This window comes from Plectrocnemia conspersa, unplaced genomic scaffold, assembly GCF_051122295.1.
Source record: "Plectrocnemia conspersa isolate PC_06_02 unplaced genomic scaffold, ASM5112229v1 ptg000009l, whole genome shotgun sequence".
NCBI lineage: Eukaryota > Metazoa > Arthropoda > Insecta > Trichoptera > Polycentropodidae > Plectrocnemia > Plectrocnemia conspersa.
This window is the reverse complement of record NW_028277173.1, coordinates 1,295,825-1,318,488: the sequence shown is the minus strand read 5'-3', so window position 1 is coordinate 1,318,488 and position 22,664 is coordinate 1,295,825. Positions and strand designations below refer to the sequence as shown.

The window sequence follows — 22,664 nt, the reverse complement described above, 5'->3', positions numbered from 1 at the left end:
ATTACAAATTATATTTATTTAATATATTATGTTTATATATAAAGCATAGGCCTGAAAATTATTTTCTAAATATATAAAAAAAAAATGTTTTCGTTTACTTCTGTAATTAAAACTTAACCACTATGAATTTTAAATTAAAATATATTATAAATAGGCAAATAATATTTTACTTTATTAATATAATCAAAAACCATCTTAAAAATAATAAAACAATATAAAGATGTATATAAAATATTATATACAAGCAAATTAATAAATAAAAATACGTGAAAGGCATTTTAATAAACGCAACGTTGCCACACACAGTACTGCACTCAATTGAAACAGTATAATGATGACATATTACCACACATGCTTAGATAATTATTAATCTATTAAAGGCAAAATAAGAAGCAGAAAGTTTGTTTATTTGAAGTGCGACATTGGTCTACATCAGAGGTGGCCAACCCAAATGATCTTGCGGGCCACTTTGAAGTTATTACATCATAACTCCACGGGCCACATATAAAATTATATATCCCCATATTAGATTTAGATACACTATAGACATTTTTTTGGAGTGAAAAATTGAAACATAATGAGTTATTATTATTGTGTTTACTTTTATTCTAAATAAGTAAACATAGATATATAATAATAATGACTAAACGCTCATTGTAAAGAAATATATAACACTAAAAATTAAATTGTAAAAGTGTGATAAATCTCGCGGGCCGGAAAAATGTTCAAGGCTTGCCACGGGTTGGCTACCCCTGGTCTACATGTTACGATATGCAACCTTATTTTTTTACATACATATACATATAATATTGTGAACTTATACATACCAATGAGCTATTATTATTGATCTTTAATGAGAGTACCATGTATGAAAAAAATAAAAGAATATCGTACTTTTAAAGACACAATTCTGGGAATTAATATTTATGGTTTTCGAAAATCTGTAGCGATCATTATTTACATGTTTCTTATATGGCATCTTCTTTTGGTGGTTTGTTTGAATAGAACCTTTATTTAGAATTACGTTTTAAAACACTTAATTAAATGTGAATTAATGTATATTTGTAATAATGTTGTTAGTTGGAATATATTCGTACAATATAACTATATTAATATGTAATTTCTTATGTTTGTTTTTTATATAATTTTGTTTTATTTAAATTAATTAAATTAGTGTATTTGTTTAATATTCCTGATGTGCTCTATAGTCAACTTTCACTTGTAATTGCAACTTATAATCGTATAACTGACACGTATGTGAAAGATAAGCATTCGCCATGAAGATAAGCAGCCCTTCAACTACCTGCTGAGTAAATATGAACGATTTCCAAGAGTTCTGGAAGGCTTGGAAATCTCTATATTAAATTGATGTAATATATAATAGGTAGGCCAGCTTCTATTAAACTCTAGAATTTATTCAGGTGAAATTTATTATATTCTAACTGGTAGGATGCGATGAAAAAACACATTTATATTAGCCTGTACTAAATTAAGTATGTTTTGAACTTAACATCAATTAAATTTCATTAATATTCATTAATGCTTCTCTATCAACTATATAATCAAAATTATATATAAAATAGCATTTCTATAGAAAATTGTAAGGAAATATTTAGCCAGTATAGTCAACGCAGTAATGTAAAAATATTTTTTTTTCATTATGTAGTGAAAGATAGTATTCTTACAAATTATTTTTCATTAAAAGTTCATTAAAAAAAGATATTTATAAAATCATATTTTTTATAATGACGAACAAAAGTGAAATTAATTAGTAAGCAATAAGTATATGCTTGTTTGATTATAAACAAAGATAAGAAAACGAAACTTGTTGAATTATAAAATAGATAATAAATATTAAGAATTAATTTGAGCAACAAAATGAGTTCATAGCAATTTAATAAAATTAGAAACCTGATGAGTTAATAAATTACTAAATATACTATATAGTAATTGGTATTCAGTTTTACTAAATTAACTTTATTATGAAAGGTACATTTTCAAGAGTGTCGAAATTTTACCTCTTATCAGTATAAAATTACATCACTACTTGAATGGCTCAAGTAATAATTCGATAAAGTTCAAGTTAAATATTATCGAATTATTTACATTAGTTTATCTTCAGATTATTTTTGTATTATAAATAAATAATATAGAGTTTTTAGTTTAGTATTGTCCTAGTAACTCAAAAAAAACTTTAACATGCAATTTTTACTCCTCGAAAACCACTCAATCCATTCATTTTTTGGTGTTACATGTATCTCATTAAGTTTGACCCTCTGGTATTCAATAGCACCATTTCTTTCAAATTCTCATTAAAATTCTTTATTAAATTGTAATCAAATAAGTGTCAGATTTTTGATTTTTAAAGATAAAATAATACAACAAAAGATTAAACTACTTGGGAAGAAAAAAAAATTGAAACATAATCAACCTGCAAATAAAAATACATAGTTAAATGACAGATGATCATTCAGATCTAATGGACGAAAGTAAACACTACAAAAACAAACAGGAAAATAAATATAAAGCAATGAGACAAGCTAAGGCTGAATGCAAAAAAAATAAGTTATACAATTAGAAACCATAAAAGAGAATAACTTAAACGATTTAGTAAGAGAAATTAATACAAATCTATCAATATGCAAGCAGTAGGTTGAAGAACTCTTTAGCGATGTTTGTCTTCAAGTTAATGGAATCGAAATTGCCTCTAATGGTCCATCGATTAAGAGACAAGATAAAAGCAAAAGTTTTAGTTAGGTTGTTCAGTACAACTTATGACACAGGTATCTAACCATTGAAATAGTTTAAATCAATGTTTGTTAAGATACTAAAAAATAAAAAATATATTTTAACATATACATTAGAACAGAATATACCGAAAAATGTATCATCAGATTGGCAAAATACCAAATACAATTTAGAAATAAAGGATACTCATTTTTGTAAACGTTGTTGCGATATTAATGTAGATGTTTACTCAAGCTTCATCGACTTTGATAAAGCACTTGACAAAGTCCAACGCACCAAAATGAGGAAAAATTTTAAATATATAGAATCAGACGATAAAGATCTCTGAATTATATCCAACCTATACTGACAATAGTCGGATGATATAGAAATACAGCTGGGAATTAAACAATGATGTATTTTATCCCTTATGGTTTTAAACATTAATTTAGGAAATATTTTTATCGAAGCACTGTTAAACACAAAAGAATGAATTAAAATAATCGGAGTTTTACACAAGAACATGCAAAATACCGATGATACGGTACTTATAGCGGATAATCAAAGGAAATACTAGAATAACTATAGTCTATTTATTTTCAAGAGTCAGTGCGCAAGAACATTGTTTAACGCGTAATCAAAATGTGCTCTTAAATTTCTGCCTTGTGCTTGGTCGTTCTCAATGAAACGATTGATCTTACGGCGAACGACCAATCACAGGGCAGAAATTTAAAAGCATGTTATGATTACGCGTTAAACAAAGTTCTTGCGCACTGACTCTTGAAAATAAATAGACTATAGAATAATATTAATTCTCCATCTAGATCACATAGACGGAAATTTATTATTATTTTATTCTTTCATTAAGAATTGATGTCGATTGGATCGATTTGAGAGAATTGTATAATTTTATTTAATTCAGTGGGACAACTGGTGGAAGAATCCTATATTTTTTTAAAGAGTGCGTCCAAATTATTATTTGTTCTTGTTTTGTTTTTTACCGGCATAAATGAGTTTAAGGATTGATTCAATTATGTTAAATTTAAATTATTCACATTGTCATTGACATCATTAACTCTACGTACATCTATACAAGCGAATCCATAATTCATTGGCATTCTGTTTTATTACATTTTTGCTTTTTGTGCTATTAAAATTATATTATTACATTTTTTCCATATCTAGTATTATTATATACATTTACATACTTATCATTATTTATTTACGTGCGATGTATAAATGAAAGAGTAAATGTGTATTTTTCAGTGAAGTTATATTTTCACTAATGAAATCCAAATACATTTTCACCAGTAGATATATAATATTACTAGCAAAAACATAATTTAACTGATAAGCGCTAGCTGCTCTAAAATGTTTATGAAATTCAATTTGACAGATGCAAAACATGCATTTGTTGTTCAAACGCAAACCTAGCACACCCAACTTGACCTAATAAAAGCTCAAATTCAAAATACAAATTAAGCTAACTCATCTGTCAGGGCAAGTGTTACATGATGTTGTATCTCGCATATTGCTCTATAGTTTGTTTGCACTATTCTTATCGATATTACTATGAGCTTCTGACATGAAAGTATTGGGCAAAGTATATTCAAACCAAATTTTGGTCAATAAGAGGGCGCAAAAACAAATATCACTTCTTAGAAGACAAAAATTCACGTCAAAAGCAATAAAATCGCAGTGGGAACACTCGGTAACGAGCTCATCATCTATATTATAGATATGATGTATATTAAAGTTGAGGTGCCGCTGAAGACCAGGGTTCCATGGAACACAGTTTGAAGACCACTGATCTATAACAATGTTAAATATTGTTAAGTAGAAAAATAATTGATAAACGCAGAGATATTCTGCGCTTCGACGTAACTCTCCCGACGATATGCAAACATACTGACGCACGATTGAAACACCGTCTGATGCGTACGTCAGAACGAATCAGAGCGTGACCTTGCCCTAGCTGTCTTGTTCCATCAAATGCACTTGTGCATCTCGCTCGCACACGTACAAGCGAATACATACGAGAGAAAAGAGGATATACTTACCCATCTCATGTATAGCATGGGCGCGTGAAAGTAAATGTGTATAATTTCATATGGTTAATTAAATAATAATAACTTTAGTAGGGATATTTTAGATATAAAAGGTCAACTTTATTTATAAAGTGTGTAATAAAACAATTGTTATCTCTGTAATTTTCTAATAAGATATTTTCAGTTATGGCAATACTGATGACAGATTGAAATGTCACTTTATTGACAATATGTCACGCGAGAATTTGGCGCGGCGTCTTTGTACGCGGCTTAGGCCGTTACCTCCGCTAGGTTCGTATTAATGCTTTCCAAAGATCGACTTATCTTCAACCATAAACTCAAATCTTATCACTCGCAATCGATAGATATCGCCAACTTGAAAACAGCTGATCGACATTTTATTACACCCTTGTATCAATCGATAATAAATCATCTTTTATATCTATTTCAGACGCCGTTCCGAGAGAATGGCGACTCGTGGGACAAGAGCGAGATTGCACACAATTGTTCACGTGGATCTGTCCTTCGACTCAGTCCAGCCGAGACGTCACGAACGTCGGTTCGTACTCCAACGAGACAAACACGCTCAAAACTCTATACGTGTTCGACTCGAAAGTCAACATAATACAAGCTACGGTCAACGACTCGCACACAGTCTTGCTCTACGTCGTAAAAGATCAAATCCAAACGGAAATATGCTCCACCAAATTCTTGTACAAACCTTATTTATTATATCTGAAAACAAAACATAACATTGCGCCGCTACTGCTAGCCGAAAACAAAGAAAAGCAAATTATGATGCAGTTTCTTTATAAACTAAATGAATCGTTCATGACGAAAAAAATAGTGGATAAGTTTGTATTGTTGACTCACCTTGAACGTACGTATTTTTTTATTATAATGATTTTTTATTAGGCTATTGTTAATGTTTATTTTCAATTTAGATATTAAGCTTTATACGCTGAAGATGGAATGCGATGGTTCTGATCAATCTTATGATGATGTTTGGACTTTAGATCATCAACTCAGTACACCTGATACAATTGTAAAGTCGTTCTCGTGGGCGCAGTGGGATCCTGTTCATCAGGTAAACCGTAAACATTCGCTCAAGATCTTAGATGTTTTATATTTGAATTTATTAAGGTTTATTTTCCAAAAAGCATGTAAATTTTTACATAAATTCCTTATTTATTCAATTTATAATATTTTTTTTAAATAATTCATTTATCGCTTAGTTACTCAGTATAATCCATTTTTTTCAAAATGTTGGTTATTAAAAAAATTTTAAAATCATAGCTCTAAAAAAATATTGAGGGCAAAAATCTCACTACTCAAAGGGTTAATTAGATTTCCAAAAAAAAATATTTAAAATAGACCTTGTATAGGATTCTCGGCTAGGTTCATTAGTCAGCCTGAGACGCCGTTTTTTTTAAATAATGACTAATATAAAAAAATCATAGAGAAAAAAATAAAAAAATTCTATAATAAATATTTAAATATGAAATTTTTAAAAAACATTTTCTCCATGGTGCTTAGATATTTATATGGAATATTACATTTTTTGAAGACACAATAACTGCTGTAGTTTTAATTTACATGAAACTTTTCCTGAATATAGACTTTATAAATATGTTATCTTAGTTCGTTAGCTAACCTGATCTGTCATTTTGATTTTAAAAATGAAAGGTATTCAAAAATTTAAAAAAAATGTAAATCTGCATAAAAAATCTTAAAGGGAAAAGGTATAGGTTAAAATATTCTATAATATAAATTTTAAAATAAAAAAAATGTTTTCTTCATATTTTTTGGTTATTTATATAGAAAATATTACATTTTTTGAGAACATTAGTCTGAATCAAATCTTCATATAACTCTTCTTCAAAATAGCTGCCATTTTTAATCAAAATGGCGGCTATTTTGAAGAAGAGTTATATGAAGATTTGATTGAAATGATTTGACGAAAACTTCATTTAAAAAATCTGAAAGGGAAAAAGTAAAAGTTAACAAAGTACTGGTCGACAAGCCAACGCAGGGCTTAATATACGAGTACACATATAATGAAGCAATTTGGCGCATGCGCAAAAGTTGTCTTAACACTTGACCGACCAACGAGTATTTGAATTCAAATTAATTAAAAACAAAAGATTATCAGATGTTTTGACTTTAGTTTCTTTGTAAATATTTTTTTAAACTAGAAATAAAATAACTTTTATGATTTTTAATTTTAATCTTATGCGACCCACATATTGAAAACCACTGATAATATAATTCTAACATATGTACCAATACAAGTCTAAATATTTAATTTTTTTTTTTTTAATTCAAAAGTTATCATACTTCACGCGGTGAAAACAGACACGTCACTCGAGTGTTAACATGACTTTCGCGCTTGCCCTGAATTGCTTCAATGATGTGTGCAAACGCGGCGTTGGCATGTCACTAATCGACCAGTATTGTTAAAAATACTCTATAATAAAAATTAAAATATGTTCATTATATTTTTTGGCTATTTATATGGAATATAACATTTTTTAAGGTCACAATAACTGCTGTAAAACTCAAATCTTTATGAAACTTTTCTTATAAATTTTTATTTGTATCAAAATGACGGGTATTCAAAAATTGAAAAAATTCGTAATTCTGTTTAAAAAATCTGAAAGGAAAAAATCTTTGAACGTTAAGCTCTCTAAATATCTATATTCCTGACATCTTATTCAACATAATGGGCGACAAAGTATTACCTTGTTGCACTCTTTTTGAAATTTAAATACTATTTTTAATATATTAATACAATGTTTTTATTTATTTCTAGGTATTATATTATATTCATTATAGACTTCCTGCACAAAGCTCCATAGAAGTCGACGATTCCAAATCTCAATCGGATATAACTCCAACGTTATCCGGACTACAATTTCACACTGATATGCCCCATGAGACTGTCGTGAGTTCCTCAACGACGAGCATTATTATATATAAATCTCCACATCCCTAATACCCTTTATTTTATTTATAGTTAAACATTCCGCTCAACTTGCCTCAACTATCAAATCCAAGCGAAAATTCCTCTGGATTATACGAAGACGATCCTGTGCCACTAAGAATTCACGACTGCTCTTTAGATTTGCAAATTGTATCTCATCCCTCTGGAATTGTCTGCATCTGTCATCATTATTTATACCAAGTAAAATGAACAATTATATAAATATTTTAAATGTAAGATTTACACAATTTTAATTTTAGTCTTCCAGCGAATCAAGCGATATTATAACCCAAGATTTTGAACGACCGGGATGCGATATCTTCTTCGCATACTCCATCACGTTATTGCATCACGGATATGTCACTCATTGTGTGATATCAAATCTAGCGTGGCCGTTAGCAAAATCGTTACGGCCGACTTTTTCTTTATACAGAGAAGACTATCTTTTGGTGCATCTTCCCCATTTGTTCACTCACCTGCTAGATATCGGTTTGAGTCATGAGCCTTGCTGTCATATAGTGATACCGTCGAACATGAGTGTACAGGGCGATCATCTGATATCGCTATTGGGGCATGGAAAAAACGTTCTGATCGATCTCGCAACGTTAGATATTGTCAGAGTGAATTTTTCTCATCCGTTGTTGATTAATCTTTTCAAAACCGATCCTCAAATTGAGAATAAGTTAGCCATTCTGCATTATTTCTTACATCATGATTTATCTTTTGATATAGTTGAAGAAGTAAGCGTTGAATATTGTATTCGTATTAATTAATAAATAAGCAATGTATTTTAATAAGCATATTTATTTAGCTTCTATCGGATATTTGCAATAAACCAAATGACATGATCGGGAATTTCAATGCAACAATGAAAGAATTTTTAATTGGAGGAAGTTACATTGCAACTAAGAATTATCTCTCAACTGCAGCCGTACCTCTCTTACGTCTTCTACCGTTCACTACAAATTTAAAATCATCCATGATGAAGGTATTTTATGTGTTTATATTGATGTTATTGTTAAATGAGGTGCTTTTATTAAAGTCTTTATCGATTTAGATCAGTGATGTAAATTTATTGGTCAGTCAAGAGCAGCTTTGGAATACGACAATGATGTTACTCTCTCCTCGTCAACGAATAATCCCTTTCCGATCTGATATGTGGACTAGATTATGGGATTATTTATCACCCATAACAATGCGATTCAAGCCTCATCAAGTACTGGAAAAGTTGAGAGTCTCGTTAGCTTGTTATCAAGTAAGTTTATTAGCTTATTTTTTTTTTAATTATTAATTGAAGCAATTTTTATTTTAATACAAAAGCCGGAAGCTCTATCGCGGTGCAGCACTCCGTTATCTCCCGCTGGCGCTCCGCCCTCCGCGCGACGCATTACACCTTCGTTTTCATTTCAATCCAACAACTCGACAGACGTGTCTCTCCTGCCGTTCATCGAACTGGACACTTGCACGGCTAGCAAGCAAGAACATGTCATATCTGTGGTAATGCGATAATTCGTTGAAAAGCGTAGAAATTATTCCAATACGTTAACAACTTCTTAATGGAATTAACAATATGTTTATTCATAGTTATCCTAATTACATTTTATCGTCAGAACTTGCGCGAAGTAAGCATGCATCTGCTTAAGCATGGAAGTTCTACCGGTGCTGGACAAGGTGCACAGGGGAGCGCTAGTCACGTTCACTCGGTGGCCACTCGCTATGCTGCCGCTCAGTTGGAAACGTCTCGTACCCTCTGTTTGGTTCTCTGTAAAGCTCTGTCGGCGACCGCCAAACCTGACCAAGAACGTGGCTTTGCTTTCATGTAACTAATTGCATTAACATTTTCGCCCTACTAATAACGTTTCTACACTCAAAAATATTTCATTTTTATATACATACATATAAATACTTATTTTTATATAAATTTAAGAGATGATCTTTTTTGAATGACTCTAAATATTATATTCGTTAAGCGTCTCTAAAACTATTGAATGTATAGAAATTCTTTATTAAAATACATTTAATGCAGAATTTTTTTAGTTAACGGCCATTAAATTTTACTATAATTATATGCTTTGTTACCTAAGCAATCTTCTGTAGCATCACGTTTCAAATGCATCTATTATTCATAAAGAAAAGTGGAGAAAAATGCGTTAATAGAGGATTCCGGAATAGTCCGTGCGACTAAATAAAATTATATTAGTGACACCTATTTGTGGATTAAAAATATAAATTCTATGAAACTCAATACATACATATATACATCCTGTGTAGACCCACAAATGTATCTGTTTTGAGAAGTACATTCATTGATGATCTATTAAAGACAATATTTATGTCTTTGTTATTTTTTTTCGTTAATGAAGTGTGTGAAAAATTATAATCAATAGCATATGTTTACATCCGTGGATCTGATGTAAATTGAAGGCACTAGAAATATATTTAGCTAAATACTATTAAAATTACTATATACGTGCTAAGATTCTTTCTTATTGTCCTCCTTCCAGTGACTCTAAAAATCAGATATTTATATATATATGTTGCTAAGATCTATCTCTTCTAATACCAAGATAAAATTTTTGATAACTAAAAAAAATCCATGCGCTCCTATGATGTACACTAAGTATACAAATTAATATAAATGATTTAAAATTAGAAAAACACTAACAAAATCGAAAGTACTACCTATAATATTTTGTATACATCGACCTCAAATGATTGTTCCGGAGTAACTGACCTTGATGCGCTCATTGCTAAGAGCAAACCTTTGCCATCGACCAGAGGTTTTAAATCCTCGATTATTATTTCTAATAAATCTCTGATTTATAGACATTAGTTTCTCACCACTTATTTATTGGTGTTGACTCTGTTGCAACGCATTGGGCTTACGACTGTCATACTACAACAAGATTTACAATAAATAAATATCGTTTTTTTTTAATACATACTAGTTTACAGCGATTTTAACCCATGACATTTGATAGTCATTTCAAATGTAAAATCGTGTGCTGAATCCGAAAATGAAGTCAAAAATCGAAAAAGTAAAACAGTTTTCGAGATATTGCTACATTTCCGTACTTTTCATTTTCATTTTTTTTTTAAAAAAACGAGATTTTACTTATTTGCAAATATCTCTGGTTTTAGTTGACCTATTGCAAAGTATTTTTAATATGAAATTAAATTTTCTATCAACCGTCAATACAACATTTTCTAATCAGATTATCAGTTTAGGCACTATTTATGAATTTATCGACGATTTTAGATAATTTAAAGCAAAATTTAAGAAAGAAAAAAAAATTATTGTAAGATACACAAAGATTTTCTTTTAGTCCCAGTTTCTTTATTGGGTGTTAAATCCCAATCTTAATAAGAAAATTGGTTTGAAAATATAGAAGTTATAAGCATTTGAGTAAAAACACAGAAATTAAATTTTTGCCCATTTTCATGATCACTTTGACTTTATTGCTTATAATGTTATTTATATAAATTGCTCCATCTTCTATGTGTATTAACAGTTTCTAGAGTGAGAAACCAACAAAAGTTACCCAAAATCCTTGATATTGCTGTTCCATGGCCTTTATTTGTCGGTGAAAACATTCAATATGCTCATCACTTTCACCGCCAAGATTATCAGGAAAGAAATCCAAATGAGAAGGCAGAAAATAAATCTTTAAAAACTGTCAAATGTCATGAAACATAATTTTCTTAATTTTTAAACTCGTGTAATTGATCTTAAACTTTTTGAATATCTTAAAAAAATATTAAATAATCTAATGATACCGCTGCATGTATTTCTACATAAACATATGTAATTATTGTCTTTGTGTTTAAATGAATATCATTCTTAGTTTTAGAGACACTCAAACACTAATACATAATGTATATAAATTAAATAACCAAGAAAAAGCTGTACTAATTATTATATGCTTATATCTTATGAACCTATTCATGTTATATAAAAAATTAGACTTAAAAAAATTGTTTGATAAATGATCCATGTTATATTAAGTTATATCTTAATGCTCTAGAAAAAATATACAAATTATTTCTCACATCGCATGCCTTATTTTAAGTAAAAGTATTGCTTTATATTGTGTTGTTCTTAGCAAATGTTTAATTTGAGTATTTAATAGAACTGTAGAACTACAAACTCATATATATATTACTTAATAAAACCACCTTAAAAACGTGCGTATAATCCATTATATGTAAATTACTCATCAAGTAATAGTATGTATTAAGTCATCAAAAAGATTTTTCTTCCTATTTTGATGGTCGCGGATTTTAGATTTGTCTTGAAGTTAAATTCTATCGCTTTATATGTATTTCTTTATCGATTAGTATATTTATACATTTTTAATCGCTTTGATGTGAATTTTTAAATATTAAAAGTAATAGACGTTAATGTTTCAGTGACTCGATGACTGAAGAACATCGTTATGTTCTTTTGAAAGCTCTAGAATGCTATTATTTAGCGACAGATTCTATAGCGTTTCCACTACCGCAAGGATTTTCGTCCTTCTTCACTTATTTGGGATATAAAACACTAAATTTTTCAAATTTCATGCAGTATATCCATCGAAATATTTTCGAATTGCAAATAGACTTTTTGAAGGCTATAATATACGGTACGAGCATATTAATTAAACTATTGAATTTAATGTTTTATATTGAGTTTTTAAATTGAATTACATAATAGAAGCGGGCGATGATAGTGAAACAGTACTACGTGCAATAAGATTAGCGGCTCTGGGCGGAAAAGGCAGGGGAAGGAGAGCTCTGTTGAACTGTTCTCATCCGACAGCCGTTCTTTTGAAAGCGAGAGATCATGCGGCGACAGTACTTGCAGGACAGCCCGCACATTTAACACGTCCTGTCTCTCATTCCAGAATAACAAATACTAGAAGAGGTATAGATTTTTAAATATCATTATTCCTAAATTATATGCATTATAATTAACTTCAATTATTACAGGTCTCGCAGCTTTTCCATCAGCGGATCGACTGTCTCCTTTAGATACGTTTTTGGACTTGTTAACGGCCAAAGCCAATTTAAATGAATTAGATTTTAATTTATTAATTGACGCCACCATTTTGGCCGATTCTTAAATATGTATATTATGAATTTTACTCAAGTTTAAGTGCAATATTAGATGGTAAATGTGTATTGTATTTAATGTATCGTTAAATATTGAACAGTCAAAGGAAGATGTAAAAGGTTTTTTAGAATCTTTACCTATTTGATCTGAATTGTTCGCGTATGTGTTTAGTGATTCGTTCTAGTCTAATCGATGTTAGATATTTTATTACCAAATTATGGTGCATGCCAGTTATTTTGTGCCAATATATTTATTTACAATGTTTTCAATTTTATTTATTATGTTGTCAATTTATTGTAATATATGTATGTGTTAATTTATTAAACTAAAAATGAGTACTTATAAAATAAAAATTATTTTTATCCCGAAAATTTAAGGCACTAAAGGAAGTCTGGTCACCTTAGATAAACGGAAATCATAAACACCAAAAAAATACATGACATTTAATGAAATAATATGAATTTTAATGAAATCTAAATATTTAACCGACCACTGACTGGCCAAGTTTTGCCCCTTCTGAAAAATCTAAAATGCCATCCCTGAATTTAAACCAGAAATTATCGGGTACCCTCTCAAAAAAAATAAAAAATAGTCTCGAATCTATCTAGAAAATATTTTTTTTAATATGTTTTCCGACTGGTGGCAATTAGACAAATATTGAGCCTCTGCAATAGTATTTTGTTGAAGATATAGAAGATTGGACAGGGTGCAAGGCTGCACCGACCGTTGCAAGACCGCCAAAGTTCGCCAAGAGAATGTGCCCGTAACGCTAGTGTTATCAGAGTGCCGCCAAATTTTGCCATAATAAAACCTAAATAAATACAGAAATGGGCACCCATAATGTAATTGGAATACATTTCCACCGGTAAATATTCTTACCAATGAAAATATAATTTATCTGGCAGGTGCTAGTAAAATAATATGATTTCAACTTTTCCATACGTAGTAATATTTATTTACATACGATGTAAAAATGTTATAGTGAAATTATATTTTCACTAGTAAATTCATAAAATTTCGTCCCTGTTCATTTGCTATTCAAGCCCAAACCTAACCTATACGAACTAAAAAAATCAAACTTGACCTAATGAAAGTTCTAAAACTAGTTAAAAAGTTTAGTCAAGTCCAAAATACATTATTACGAACTTCTATAGAGAGCTGATCAACATATATTTAAATCGAATTTTGGCCAATAGGAGAGTGCAAAAACTATTATCACTTCTCAGAAGGCAAAAATTTACGTCAAAAGCAATGAAATCGTGACTCCTTGAATTTTGCCAGAAAAATATGTCATTTAATGAAATACTATGAAAATTTATATAATAAAGAAACGACCATTGACTGGGCAACTTTTGCCTCATTTCCTCCTCGGAAATTATATGGGGCTATATCTAGATGCAGAGGCTTCGCAACGGTGTCGTTTTTAACCAAAAAACAAATGTGTACTTGTGCGTTATCATGATTTTGCTTAGATTATCTTTCGCCTTCGGCAAAAAAACTCCAAGGCAATTTTTCTTATTAACCTATGACTTGTTATTAAGAATAAAAAGTAAGCTATATGTACTGTTATTAAAACATTGATTAAAATCTTGACATTTGATTTAATTTGTTGTAAGTTTTTGTCTTTGATCCTGAAGGGGCCTTTATTAAAATGATTTGACCTTTGTTTCGATGTCATAACCGTACTTCAATGACTTTTTATGACGAGTTGGAGAATTTCCAGGTTGTCATTTAAGAATTTCTTTGCAATTTATTGAAGGTACTATTTTTAGTATAAAATTAATAGTTTTGAAACAAATTTGGTTACTACTCGATTTATGCTGAAGCTTACAAGATATAAACTTTTTCGCCAATTTCTTTAATAATGTATGTATAGACAATTACGAAACGTAATGTCCTTTATTTTTCTTACCAATTATAAACCTTTCTTTTATAAATAGCATCTTCGCCAAAATTCTTCTTTACTGTTTGCACCATTTAATGCAAATTATTTTCTTCTTTAGTGTAAAATATAAAATTGTCTCGCGTTAGGAATATTAAGAACATATAGAGCGTGAAATAAATTTTACTTATTTTTTTTTATCACTTAATAAAAATATAATGTTGGTATTTATTTATAAAAATTATATGTTTAGTTTATTAAAAAAAATTACAAACTTCATTTACAATTGATTCAGCTAATGCGTGTTCGCAAATACGCCAACTGGCAACACTTTTATTTGACAGCAGCTGTCTGTCAGGCACGCGTCTTTTGTACTCGAAGAGAAAACATCTTCAATCATGGGTTGCGATGGCGGTACGATTCCCAAACGGGATGAACTCGTCAGAATGAAGAAAAAACCCGAACAAGTAACGCTCTTACGCTTCATTTTTAAACTGTCAAATCTGACGTTTCGCCATTATGACTCATACCATATTATTGACATGTTTTAGAAAGATAAAGAGGCAGAAATGTCATTCAAATGGCGGCATTGCGCTATGTCTCAGCAAGTCTTGCAAGAACCCATCACAGCCTGTGGACTCGGACGCCTTTATTCCAAAAGCAACGTAATCGAATCACTTCTCGACAAAGCCAACATTCCAGAAACAATCAGTCACATTAAAAGCATGAAGGTATGTCGAGCTTTTACGTTATTGACGTCCGTTTGTTTATTGATATTAATTATTTTTGTAGGACATCAAAGATTTGAGGTTAACAAAGAATCCGGCTTACCAACACAAAGCTGAAAAGACAGAGGGAGCTATAGACGAGCGCGGTTCGCCTTACATCTGTCCTATCATCGGATTGGAAATGTCCGGACGGTTCAGATTTGTCTTCTTTTGGTCATGCGGATGTGTGATGTCCGAAAGGGCCTACAAAGAAGTTAAATCTAACGTTTGCAATTTGGTAATTATATATGCTCACACAAAAATAATTAAAACATCTTAGTGCGATGTACACTTAGTGTACATGTAAAAAATGGAAAAACAAATATAATTTTTAAATCATCATTTTAACATCTCAAGCGACTGCTTCTTACTAACTTGAGGCAAAAGAAACATCAACCAGGGGTTTTAAATCCCCAAATATTTATTAAAAAAAAACTCAATTATATACTTATTTTTTATCGATATGATCTGCTTTATCTCATAAGCATCCTTTTTAAACTGCAACATTTTTCTTTCTAAATGTTTGTGCTATGAATCAAAATAAAGGTAACATACTATGCACTAACTTCATAAAAAGCTCATTTAGACGTGTATTCAGGCATCACATATTTTTCATGGACTATTTTTGTCAATAAATATTAAAAAATTCCTCTTGGCAATGTCGGCAAGAATTGGGTCGATTTAGGTGTATGTTACCAGTGAAGTTATATTCACTGGCGTTTCAGTGAAATCATACCTGAATACATTTTTACCAGTAAATAAAATATAATTTAAACTAAACTATCTTTAAAACTCAATTTGATAGTTGTAAAACAATAATTTGCTGACATAAACAAATAAACCATTATATCATTATTATATTAATTTAAGTTAGGTTTGTGTTTGAACAGCAAATAGACGTTTCGCAATTGTCAAATTAAGTTTCAACAGCAGTAAGGCCAAAATGTTCCAAGGTATGTGTAATAATACAATTTCACTGATAATGACCAGTGAAATTATAAATCAACTGATTGATACATTATCACTAGCTTAGTAATTGAAATTATATTTTTACTAGTGAAAATATAATATCGCTGAAAAATACACATGTGTAACATAAAAATGTGTCAAAATCTTTAAATATCGAAATTGTATGTTATAAAACATTTTTAAACTTTTTCTTAATGATTTCTTTAATCAATTAATGCTTGAAATATTTTTCAAAAAACTGATATTATTTTCTTATATTTTGAAGTAAATAATAAATATACAACATTTTTTTTAGAACATTAAATACAATACATTTTTTTAGAACATTTACTCGAAAACACGTTTTTTAAAGGACAATTTAAATGAGCATTATATAAAATAATTGTTCCATAAAACGAATTGCTTGTGAATAACTATGCAACGAATCCTTTTTGGAAGAAAAATCCGAAGATTTACATTTCATCGATGCACAAATAATTCGTTTTATGGAACAGCGTATTTATTTAAATGCATATATCTCTTAAAATAATTCCCTGTTGAATAGCACTCCTTACTTTTTTACATATATCATTATAATAAGTCAATAAATGTTAATTAGGTACACATGGAAATATTTTGCTTAATGTTTTTTTTAAATCCTTTTATTTTTTATAATTTGAAAATCGTTGACATTATTTTTATTGCTATCAATAATATGCTGATTAAAATAATCTTATTAAGATAAAGTCAGAGTCAGTAAATTTTTAAACGTCTCCACAGCCCCTGCTTTGAACAGCAAATGGACGATTCGCAATTGACAAATTGAGTTTAAAACAACAGTAGGGCGACACACAACCTGTTAAGGCCAACATGTTTGAGGTTACGTGTAATAATACAGTTTCACTGATATTGACTAGTGAAATTATAATCAACTGTTTGGTACATTATCACTGGCCTAATTATTGAAATTATATTTCTACTAGTGATAATATAATTTCATTTAAAAATACACAAAATGTGTCAAGTTTTCACAATCATTAAATATCTAAATCTCTTTTTTTAATTGATTATATGCTATAAAACATTTTTGACCTCTACTTTTTCATAAGGATTTTTTTAACAATTTTTTTAACAACATTTTATTTGTAGTGCACACTACAAATAAAATGTTGCTCAATCTCATATTTTTAATTGAACATAGATTATTTAATGCTCAGTTTTATTGTAATGCACAATTATTTTATTGTACAAAGTATTTATTTAAATTCATATATCTCCAAAAATAATTCCCTCTTAAATCGCACCTAATATTGTATCAGAAACCTAAAATAGAAAATTTAAATGTTATAATGAATGATTTATTTTTTCTAGTGTCTTGAGCCCTTCGACAAATCAGACGTCGTCGTTATAAACCCTCCGGATGATGAAATTGAAACCATGCGCGAAAACATAGCGACAAGGCAAGCAACATTGAAATTAAAGAAGAAAAATAAGTCTGCTCGACTCGAGAGCGCGACCGTAACTCAAGAGGCTGCAACGGCTTCAGACGGAATCGAAATCAAAACAGAAGATGATTCAAAACCTAGCTGCTCGAAGCCCCAAGGAACGCCGATCATGGTGCCAACTCTTAAAAAGACTATCGAGATCAAACGTAAAGGCAAACGACCCGGAATCTCTTCGATTCAAGATCCCCAATACAAGAAAGCCAAAGAAGATTACAGCGTGGCCAAAGATCCCAAAGCCACAGACGTCTTCAAATCCCTCTTCACGACTCACAAATCCGAACAAGAACAGAAAAGAGCTCACTGGATCACTTATAATCCGTTTTATAATTAAGTACGCCGATGTCTCAATCTAACTTTTGATAATACACTTTGCGTGAATGACACGAATAAAACTTTGTTCGATACTTTGAAGCCCTACTTCATTTCTAGACATGCAACCCCACACCCCCGCCCTTAAGGTGTTTCTGTTATCATAACATCGTAGTTATGAGGCTGATTACCATAGCAACGATACACTTTTATGTAATCTAACTTCCTCAAAATTCCGACATGTCTAAGAGCACATTGCCGAAAATTATTTTTACCAAATCCGCACACTCCGATGTCAGCATTTGTCCGAGCTATACAAATCTTAGGATACCATAGTACGTGAAAATATTAATATTAATTATAAACGCTTAATAATATTCGTGTTTTTCTTCAGTGATCTTATATGTAGGAAGCGCTGTCAAAAAATACGAAAAATCTATAGAAAGCAATTCAAGAAGGAACTATCGTTCATTGAAAAAATGCAAGATAAAGGTCTAGACGGTGTCAAAGTGTATAGAGAATTCACTCACAGCGTATTGAGTCACCCTCCAGTCGGCGATAGAAAAATAGATCTAATTCCTTATCCGTACTCCGATAAAGAGAGACGACGTTTGATCGGACTGTTGAATGAATAACACGTGTACAAAAAAAATGTTTTATTTGTAGTTTTGTCTTTTTGTAAACGAATACACGGTCGCTCTGGAACACAACGTAACAACTTCAAACATAACACGGAAGATCGTACAATATACACAATAAACGAATCGCTAACAAATAAATAGTATCATTTATCTCGTCCGCATATTACCCTTATATGTACATGATGACTACTTATATTTAACACAGCACTAGAAATGAACGTTTTACATGTACATATCGACCCGAGAGATTCTCTTTAACGTCGGAAAGGATCACTCGTGCGACGGTTTACTGTTTGACAGAGTCGGCGTCGCGCGCGCCTTTCTTCTTTTTCTTTTGACTCTTCTCGACGGTCTCTTGGAAGTACGTCGCCTCCCGCTTGGCCTGCGCTATCTCCGTTCTGAGGCGCTGTTTGTAAACAGCGCGCTCATATGCTAAACGTTCGCTTAGATGCACCCACTTAAACCTCGGTAGGTATTTAATGTTCCACACCATGTCATAATAACGCGATTTTTTCCTAGTTCCTATCCTTTGGTTATTTAACATTTCCGACACTTGTTTCGCAACGCGTTTGCTTTCAAACTCGACCCAGCCCTCGGTGAAGTTGACGCGAGACTTTCGCTTCTTCTTTGTGTCTAGGTCTTCTGAAATAAACAATTTTACATTAGCATTTTTTTCAAATTTTTAAAATCTGCAAAATCTAAGATTAATGTTTTTTTTAATTCAATCTCATTTTATATATTTTTGGACACTTTTTAAAGTAAGTGAAAAATTAAAGATTTTAAAACTCTTGTCAAATACAAGATGAGAAAGCAATAAATAAATAATAACTAGATAAGTTAAATAGTAAAATCAAATATGTTTTAATTACACGTTAGATTTTTTACAGATAACTCTATGTTTTAAAATTATCTCAAATACGGTATTTTTGGAGAAAATTCATTAAGTACATACATAGTAATGAAATTTGAGGATATATGCACGTGTTCCAAGATCCATAATGATAAAGAATGAACCATTCCCATCGTAGGTTTTACAAAAAGTGAACTTTCGCTACTGGCTAATTCTACAGTCATCTTGAATCTCACAAAGCAACCGTTTCAACTCTATATTTTTTTATTTAATGAGAGTGAAAAAAACACATTTATTTTTCAATTAAATAAAGTTTGTGAGAAACAAAATTAGCTTCATTACAGAATTTTATTCAAAAATCTGTTGTATATATTTTTTTGGAGTCGTTTCATCATGTTTTGTGCAGAACTGCATATAAATTACATAACTTGAATGAAGATCAGCTGCGATTGAATTAATGCAGCAGAATTGATGGAACATTTTAAATACATAATTTTATAGAATTTATTGTATATAAATAATATTTACAATAGCTAATGTTTGAAACGAATTTGATATACATAAAGATTGGATCCGTATCAGCACTTGTTTTGCGCAGATTTGCATATAAATTAAATAACTAGAAATAAATTAATTTTAATTAAATTATAGTACTGGGTAAAATATTTGGGTTTTGAAACAATAAATACAAAAACGTAAAACGAACTTCACAAAAATTTGCGGCTAGCACCTGTTTTTGAGGTAAGCATTAAACGATAATAAAAGGTGGGCCTTTCCAACATTTTGTTTCATTCAACGAACAAATTCTGCGAATTTCGGTCATAGTAGATACGCCGACAAATATTCTATTCAAAAATGTTTCCAAGGTATAAAGGTATATTTTTGTTGAGGAGCGGTCATGGATTTTGAAGCGGCACTAGTCACTCGGTTATATTGAAAGAAAAACTACTACTTGTGTTCCATAAGTATACGATTTTTTTGTGAAACAAGTAAAATCACCTCAAACCGCTATAATAAATATATGGGAAATGTGGATAAACTAGATTGGAACATAACTAATTCTCAGAAAGTACTACTGTAAGTAGATAGAGTTAAACTCAGTGATTCAAATGTTAAAGAATATTAAAAAGTATTTTAAAAAATCATGTTAAGATGATTTTTTTAAACAAATAATTGTCAATGCAACAGAATTGGCCTCTGAAATTGACGGTAAAACACTTTGAATAAACATCGCATGAGATCAAAAAATAGGCAGTTTAATTATGAGTTTAATTATGAGTATTGTTATGAGCTTATTATCGATCGAAAAGAAAAATACATTTTTTTTATATAATTTACATCACAATAAATATGCTGCAATTAAGATTTTCCCAAATCAATCATTACAATAAATATTTTGAAGTTCTTTATAATATATTTGTATATATATATGACTTGAGAAAGATGCCTAAGACTAAGCTTTTTAATCATTGCAAGGAATTATATTTTAACCATTTGAGAGTCATTTGATATAAACGCAATTAAGTTCTGTGCACAATAGTAGAAAAAATATGTCCCCCAAGTGAAATATTAAAATTCATTACAGTATTAAATTTTGGGCCAAATATTAACATTGCCTTTAGAATTTTATTAACTTTGAAAAAGTGGTGAAAGAAGTTTTTCCAATTTAAAAACCATCAAAACCTATTAAAGATCCACAATGATTCAAAACAGACTAGAATGATTGACTATAATAGTTATCGAAAAAAGTTGGAGAGTCATCTGATATAAAGGCAATAGACCTTGTTTGATCAATTGCAGTTTTTTTCAAAAGCTAATTTATTAATTACATATATTTTAATTTTTAACTTTTTAAAATTATTTTATCATTACTTTTAAGATATTGTCTATTCTGCATTTTTGAAACCGAATTCTTAAATAGATATTGTATTTTAAAAATACTGCCTTTATTCTTTTTTTTATATAAATACATTTTATCGTTTATAAAATAAAGTTTTTACATTTTAAAAATATCTACAAAAAACCATACTTTAAAATAATTAAATACAGCAATTGTTGCTCAATGCATCGAAAACAGTGGATTTGGATTTGAATATTGATGTATGATAATGAATTAAGCGAATTAGGATTTGAAACTTTGCCTCATACACACTTAGACTTATTATTAAAAAATCGTTGGTTAAATCGTTGGCAAACGACCATTTCAGTAAATAGAGCCTATTTTGATTGATAAAATTGTAGTTAAAAATTTATAGCATTTTATAAAAAAAATCAGCAAATATAATTTGAAGATTGAATAATTTATTAGTATTCATTGATAGCTATAGAATATTGCGCAAAGCACAAATGAACAGAGAGGAGCAAGAATAAAAAAAATATTGAAGGAAAGCATTTTTTTCCATAGAGAATAACCTCCATGCGGCGAGTAAACATGCGGTGTCTTAGAGAAGAAGATAGCTCGTGTGTATTACTCTTGGGCAGCTGCAGATAGACGCGGCCCAACTCCCCGTACTGGCCGAAGATGTCCCTGACTTTGGCGACGGTCATGAGGGGCGGAATAGTCGACAGGTAGACGATCCCTCTCTTCTTGAGCTTGAGCACGCGGGGCGCCGGCGAGGTGAGGGCGCCGGGCGGGGCCCCGCTGCCTCCCGCCTCCGCCCCTGCCCCCGAAGACTCCGCCGCCTCCCCAGCCTCGCCCATGCCTTTTCCTCGCCCACTTCCGAGCTCCCGTCACTGACAACACGACCCGCTCGCCAGTGCAATAAATTTCTACTGCGTTCTTCGCACCTGGCAACATTGTCACACAACTCTTTCATTACTGAATACAATAATTATATCAAACGAGATAAATTGATACAAATAAAATGCATATTAGCCCGAATAATATATTTTTATAAAAAAATTCACTT

General features: G+C 30.6%; 3 protein-coding genes across 6 annotated transcripts; 2 read left to right on the top strand and 1 right to left on the bottom strand.

Annotated features, from left to right (window-relative positions):
- Positions 1-4,975: 4,975 nt before the first annotated feature.
- pigeon (gamma-secretase activating protein pigeon) lies at positions 4,976-13,206 on the top strand. Of its 3 annotated transcripts, none has more exons than XR_015810810.1 (13): positions 4,976-5,066; positions 5,227-5,655; positions 5,720-5,862; positions 7,588-7,719; positions 7,792-7,959; positions 8,019-8,498; positions 8,570-8,746; positions 8,816-9,013; positions 9,079-9,255; positions 9,343-9,577; positions 12,169-12,383; positions 12,455-12,664; positions 12,730-13,206. XR_015810810.1 is itself a non-coding variant. In XM_088193256.1 (13 exons), exons 1-13 carry the CDS (start codon positions 5,006-5,008, stop codon positions 12,861-12,863), a joined length of 2,733 nt encoding a protein of 910 aa, XP_088049382.1. In that variant the 5' UTR covers positions 4,976-5,005; the 3' UTR covers positions 12,864-13,206. The 3 variants fall into 3 exon arrangements, 1 of the variants encoding a protein (XP_088049382.1); XM_088193256.1 differs by having other exon boundaries at positions 9,369-9,577; XR_015810811.1 differs by lacking the exon at positions 9,343-9,577.
- A 1,858-nt stretch (positions 13,207-15,064) lies between these two features.
- Positions 15,065-19,043, top strand: LOC148231489 (replication termination factor 2). Its single transcript, XM_088192801.1, has 4 exons — positions 15,065-15,202; positions 15,287-15,466; positions 15,528-15,740; positions 17,822-19,043. The coding sequence occupies exons 1-4, from the start codon at positions 15,134-15,136 to the stop codon at positions 18,284-18,286; spliced, it is 927 nt and encodes a 308-aa protein (XP_088048927.1). The 5' UTR covers positions 15,065-15,133; the 3' UTR covers positions 18,287-19,043.
- On the bottom strand, positions 17,828-22,531 carry LOC148231488 (uncharacterized). 2 transcript variants are annotated; one of them, XM_088192802.1, is made up of 2 exons: positions 22,227-22,531; positions 17,828-19,547 (listed from the first exon to the last, which is right to left on the bottom strand). In XM_088192802.1, the coding sequence occupies exons 1-2, from the start codon at positions 22,453-22,455 to the stop codon at positions 19,192-19,194; spliced, it is 585 nt and encodes a 194-aa protein (XP_088048928.1). In that variant the 5' UTR covers positions 22,456-22,531; the 3' UTR covers positions 17,828-19,191. The 2 variants fall into 2 exon arrangements, with proteins under 2 accessions (XP_088048928.1, XP_088048930.1); XM_088192804.1 differs by having other exon boundaries at positions 18,906-19,547; positions 22,168-22,531.
- Positions 22,532-22,664: the final 133 nt, after the last annotated feature.

Excerpts from the sequence above, each read along its gene's own strand:
- LOC148231489 (XM_088192801.1), top strand. The coding sequence starts at position 15,134 with ATGGGTTGCGATGGCGGTACGATTCCCAAACGGGATGAACTCGTCAGA. Across the intron at positions 15,203-15,286 it reads TGAAGAAAAAACCCGAACAA|AAAGATAAAGAGGCAGAAAT; the intron begins GTAACGCTCTTA and ends GACATGTTTTAG. Across the intron at positions 15,467-15,527 it reads GTCACATTAAAAGCATGAAG|GACATCAAAGATTTGAGGTT; the intron begins GTATGTCGAGCT and ends TTATTTTTGTAG.
- pigeon (XM_088193256.1), top strand. The coding sequence starts at position 5,006 with ATGTCACGCGAGAATTTGGCGCGGCGTCTTTGTACGCGGCTTAGGCCG. Across the intron at positions 5,863-7,587 it reads AGTGGGATCCTGTTCATCAG|GTATTATATTATATTCATTA; the intron begins GTAAACCGTAAA and ends ATTTATTTCTAG. Across the intron at positions 8,499-8,569 it reads CTTTTGATATAGTTGAAGAA|CTTCTATCGGATATTTGCAA; the intron begins GTAAGCGTTGAA and ends ATATTTATTTAG.
- LOC148231488 (XM_088192802.1), bottom strand. The coding sequence starts at position 22,455 with ATGGGCGAGGCTGGGGAGGCGGCGGAGTCTTCGGGGGCAGGGGCGGAG. Across the intron at positions 19,548-22,226 it reads CTATCTGCAGCTGCCCAAGA|AAGACCTAGACACAAAGAAG; the intron begins GTAATACACACG and ends TGTTTATTTCAG.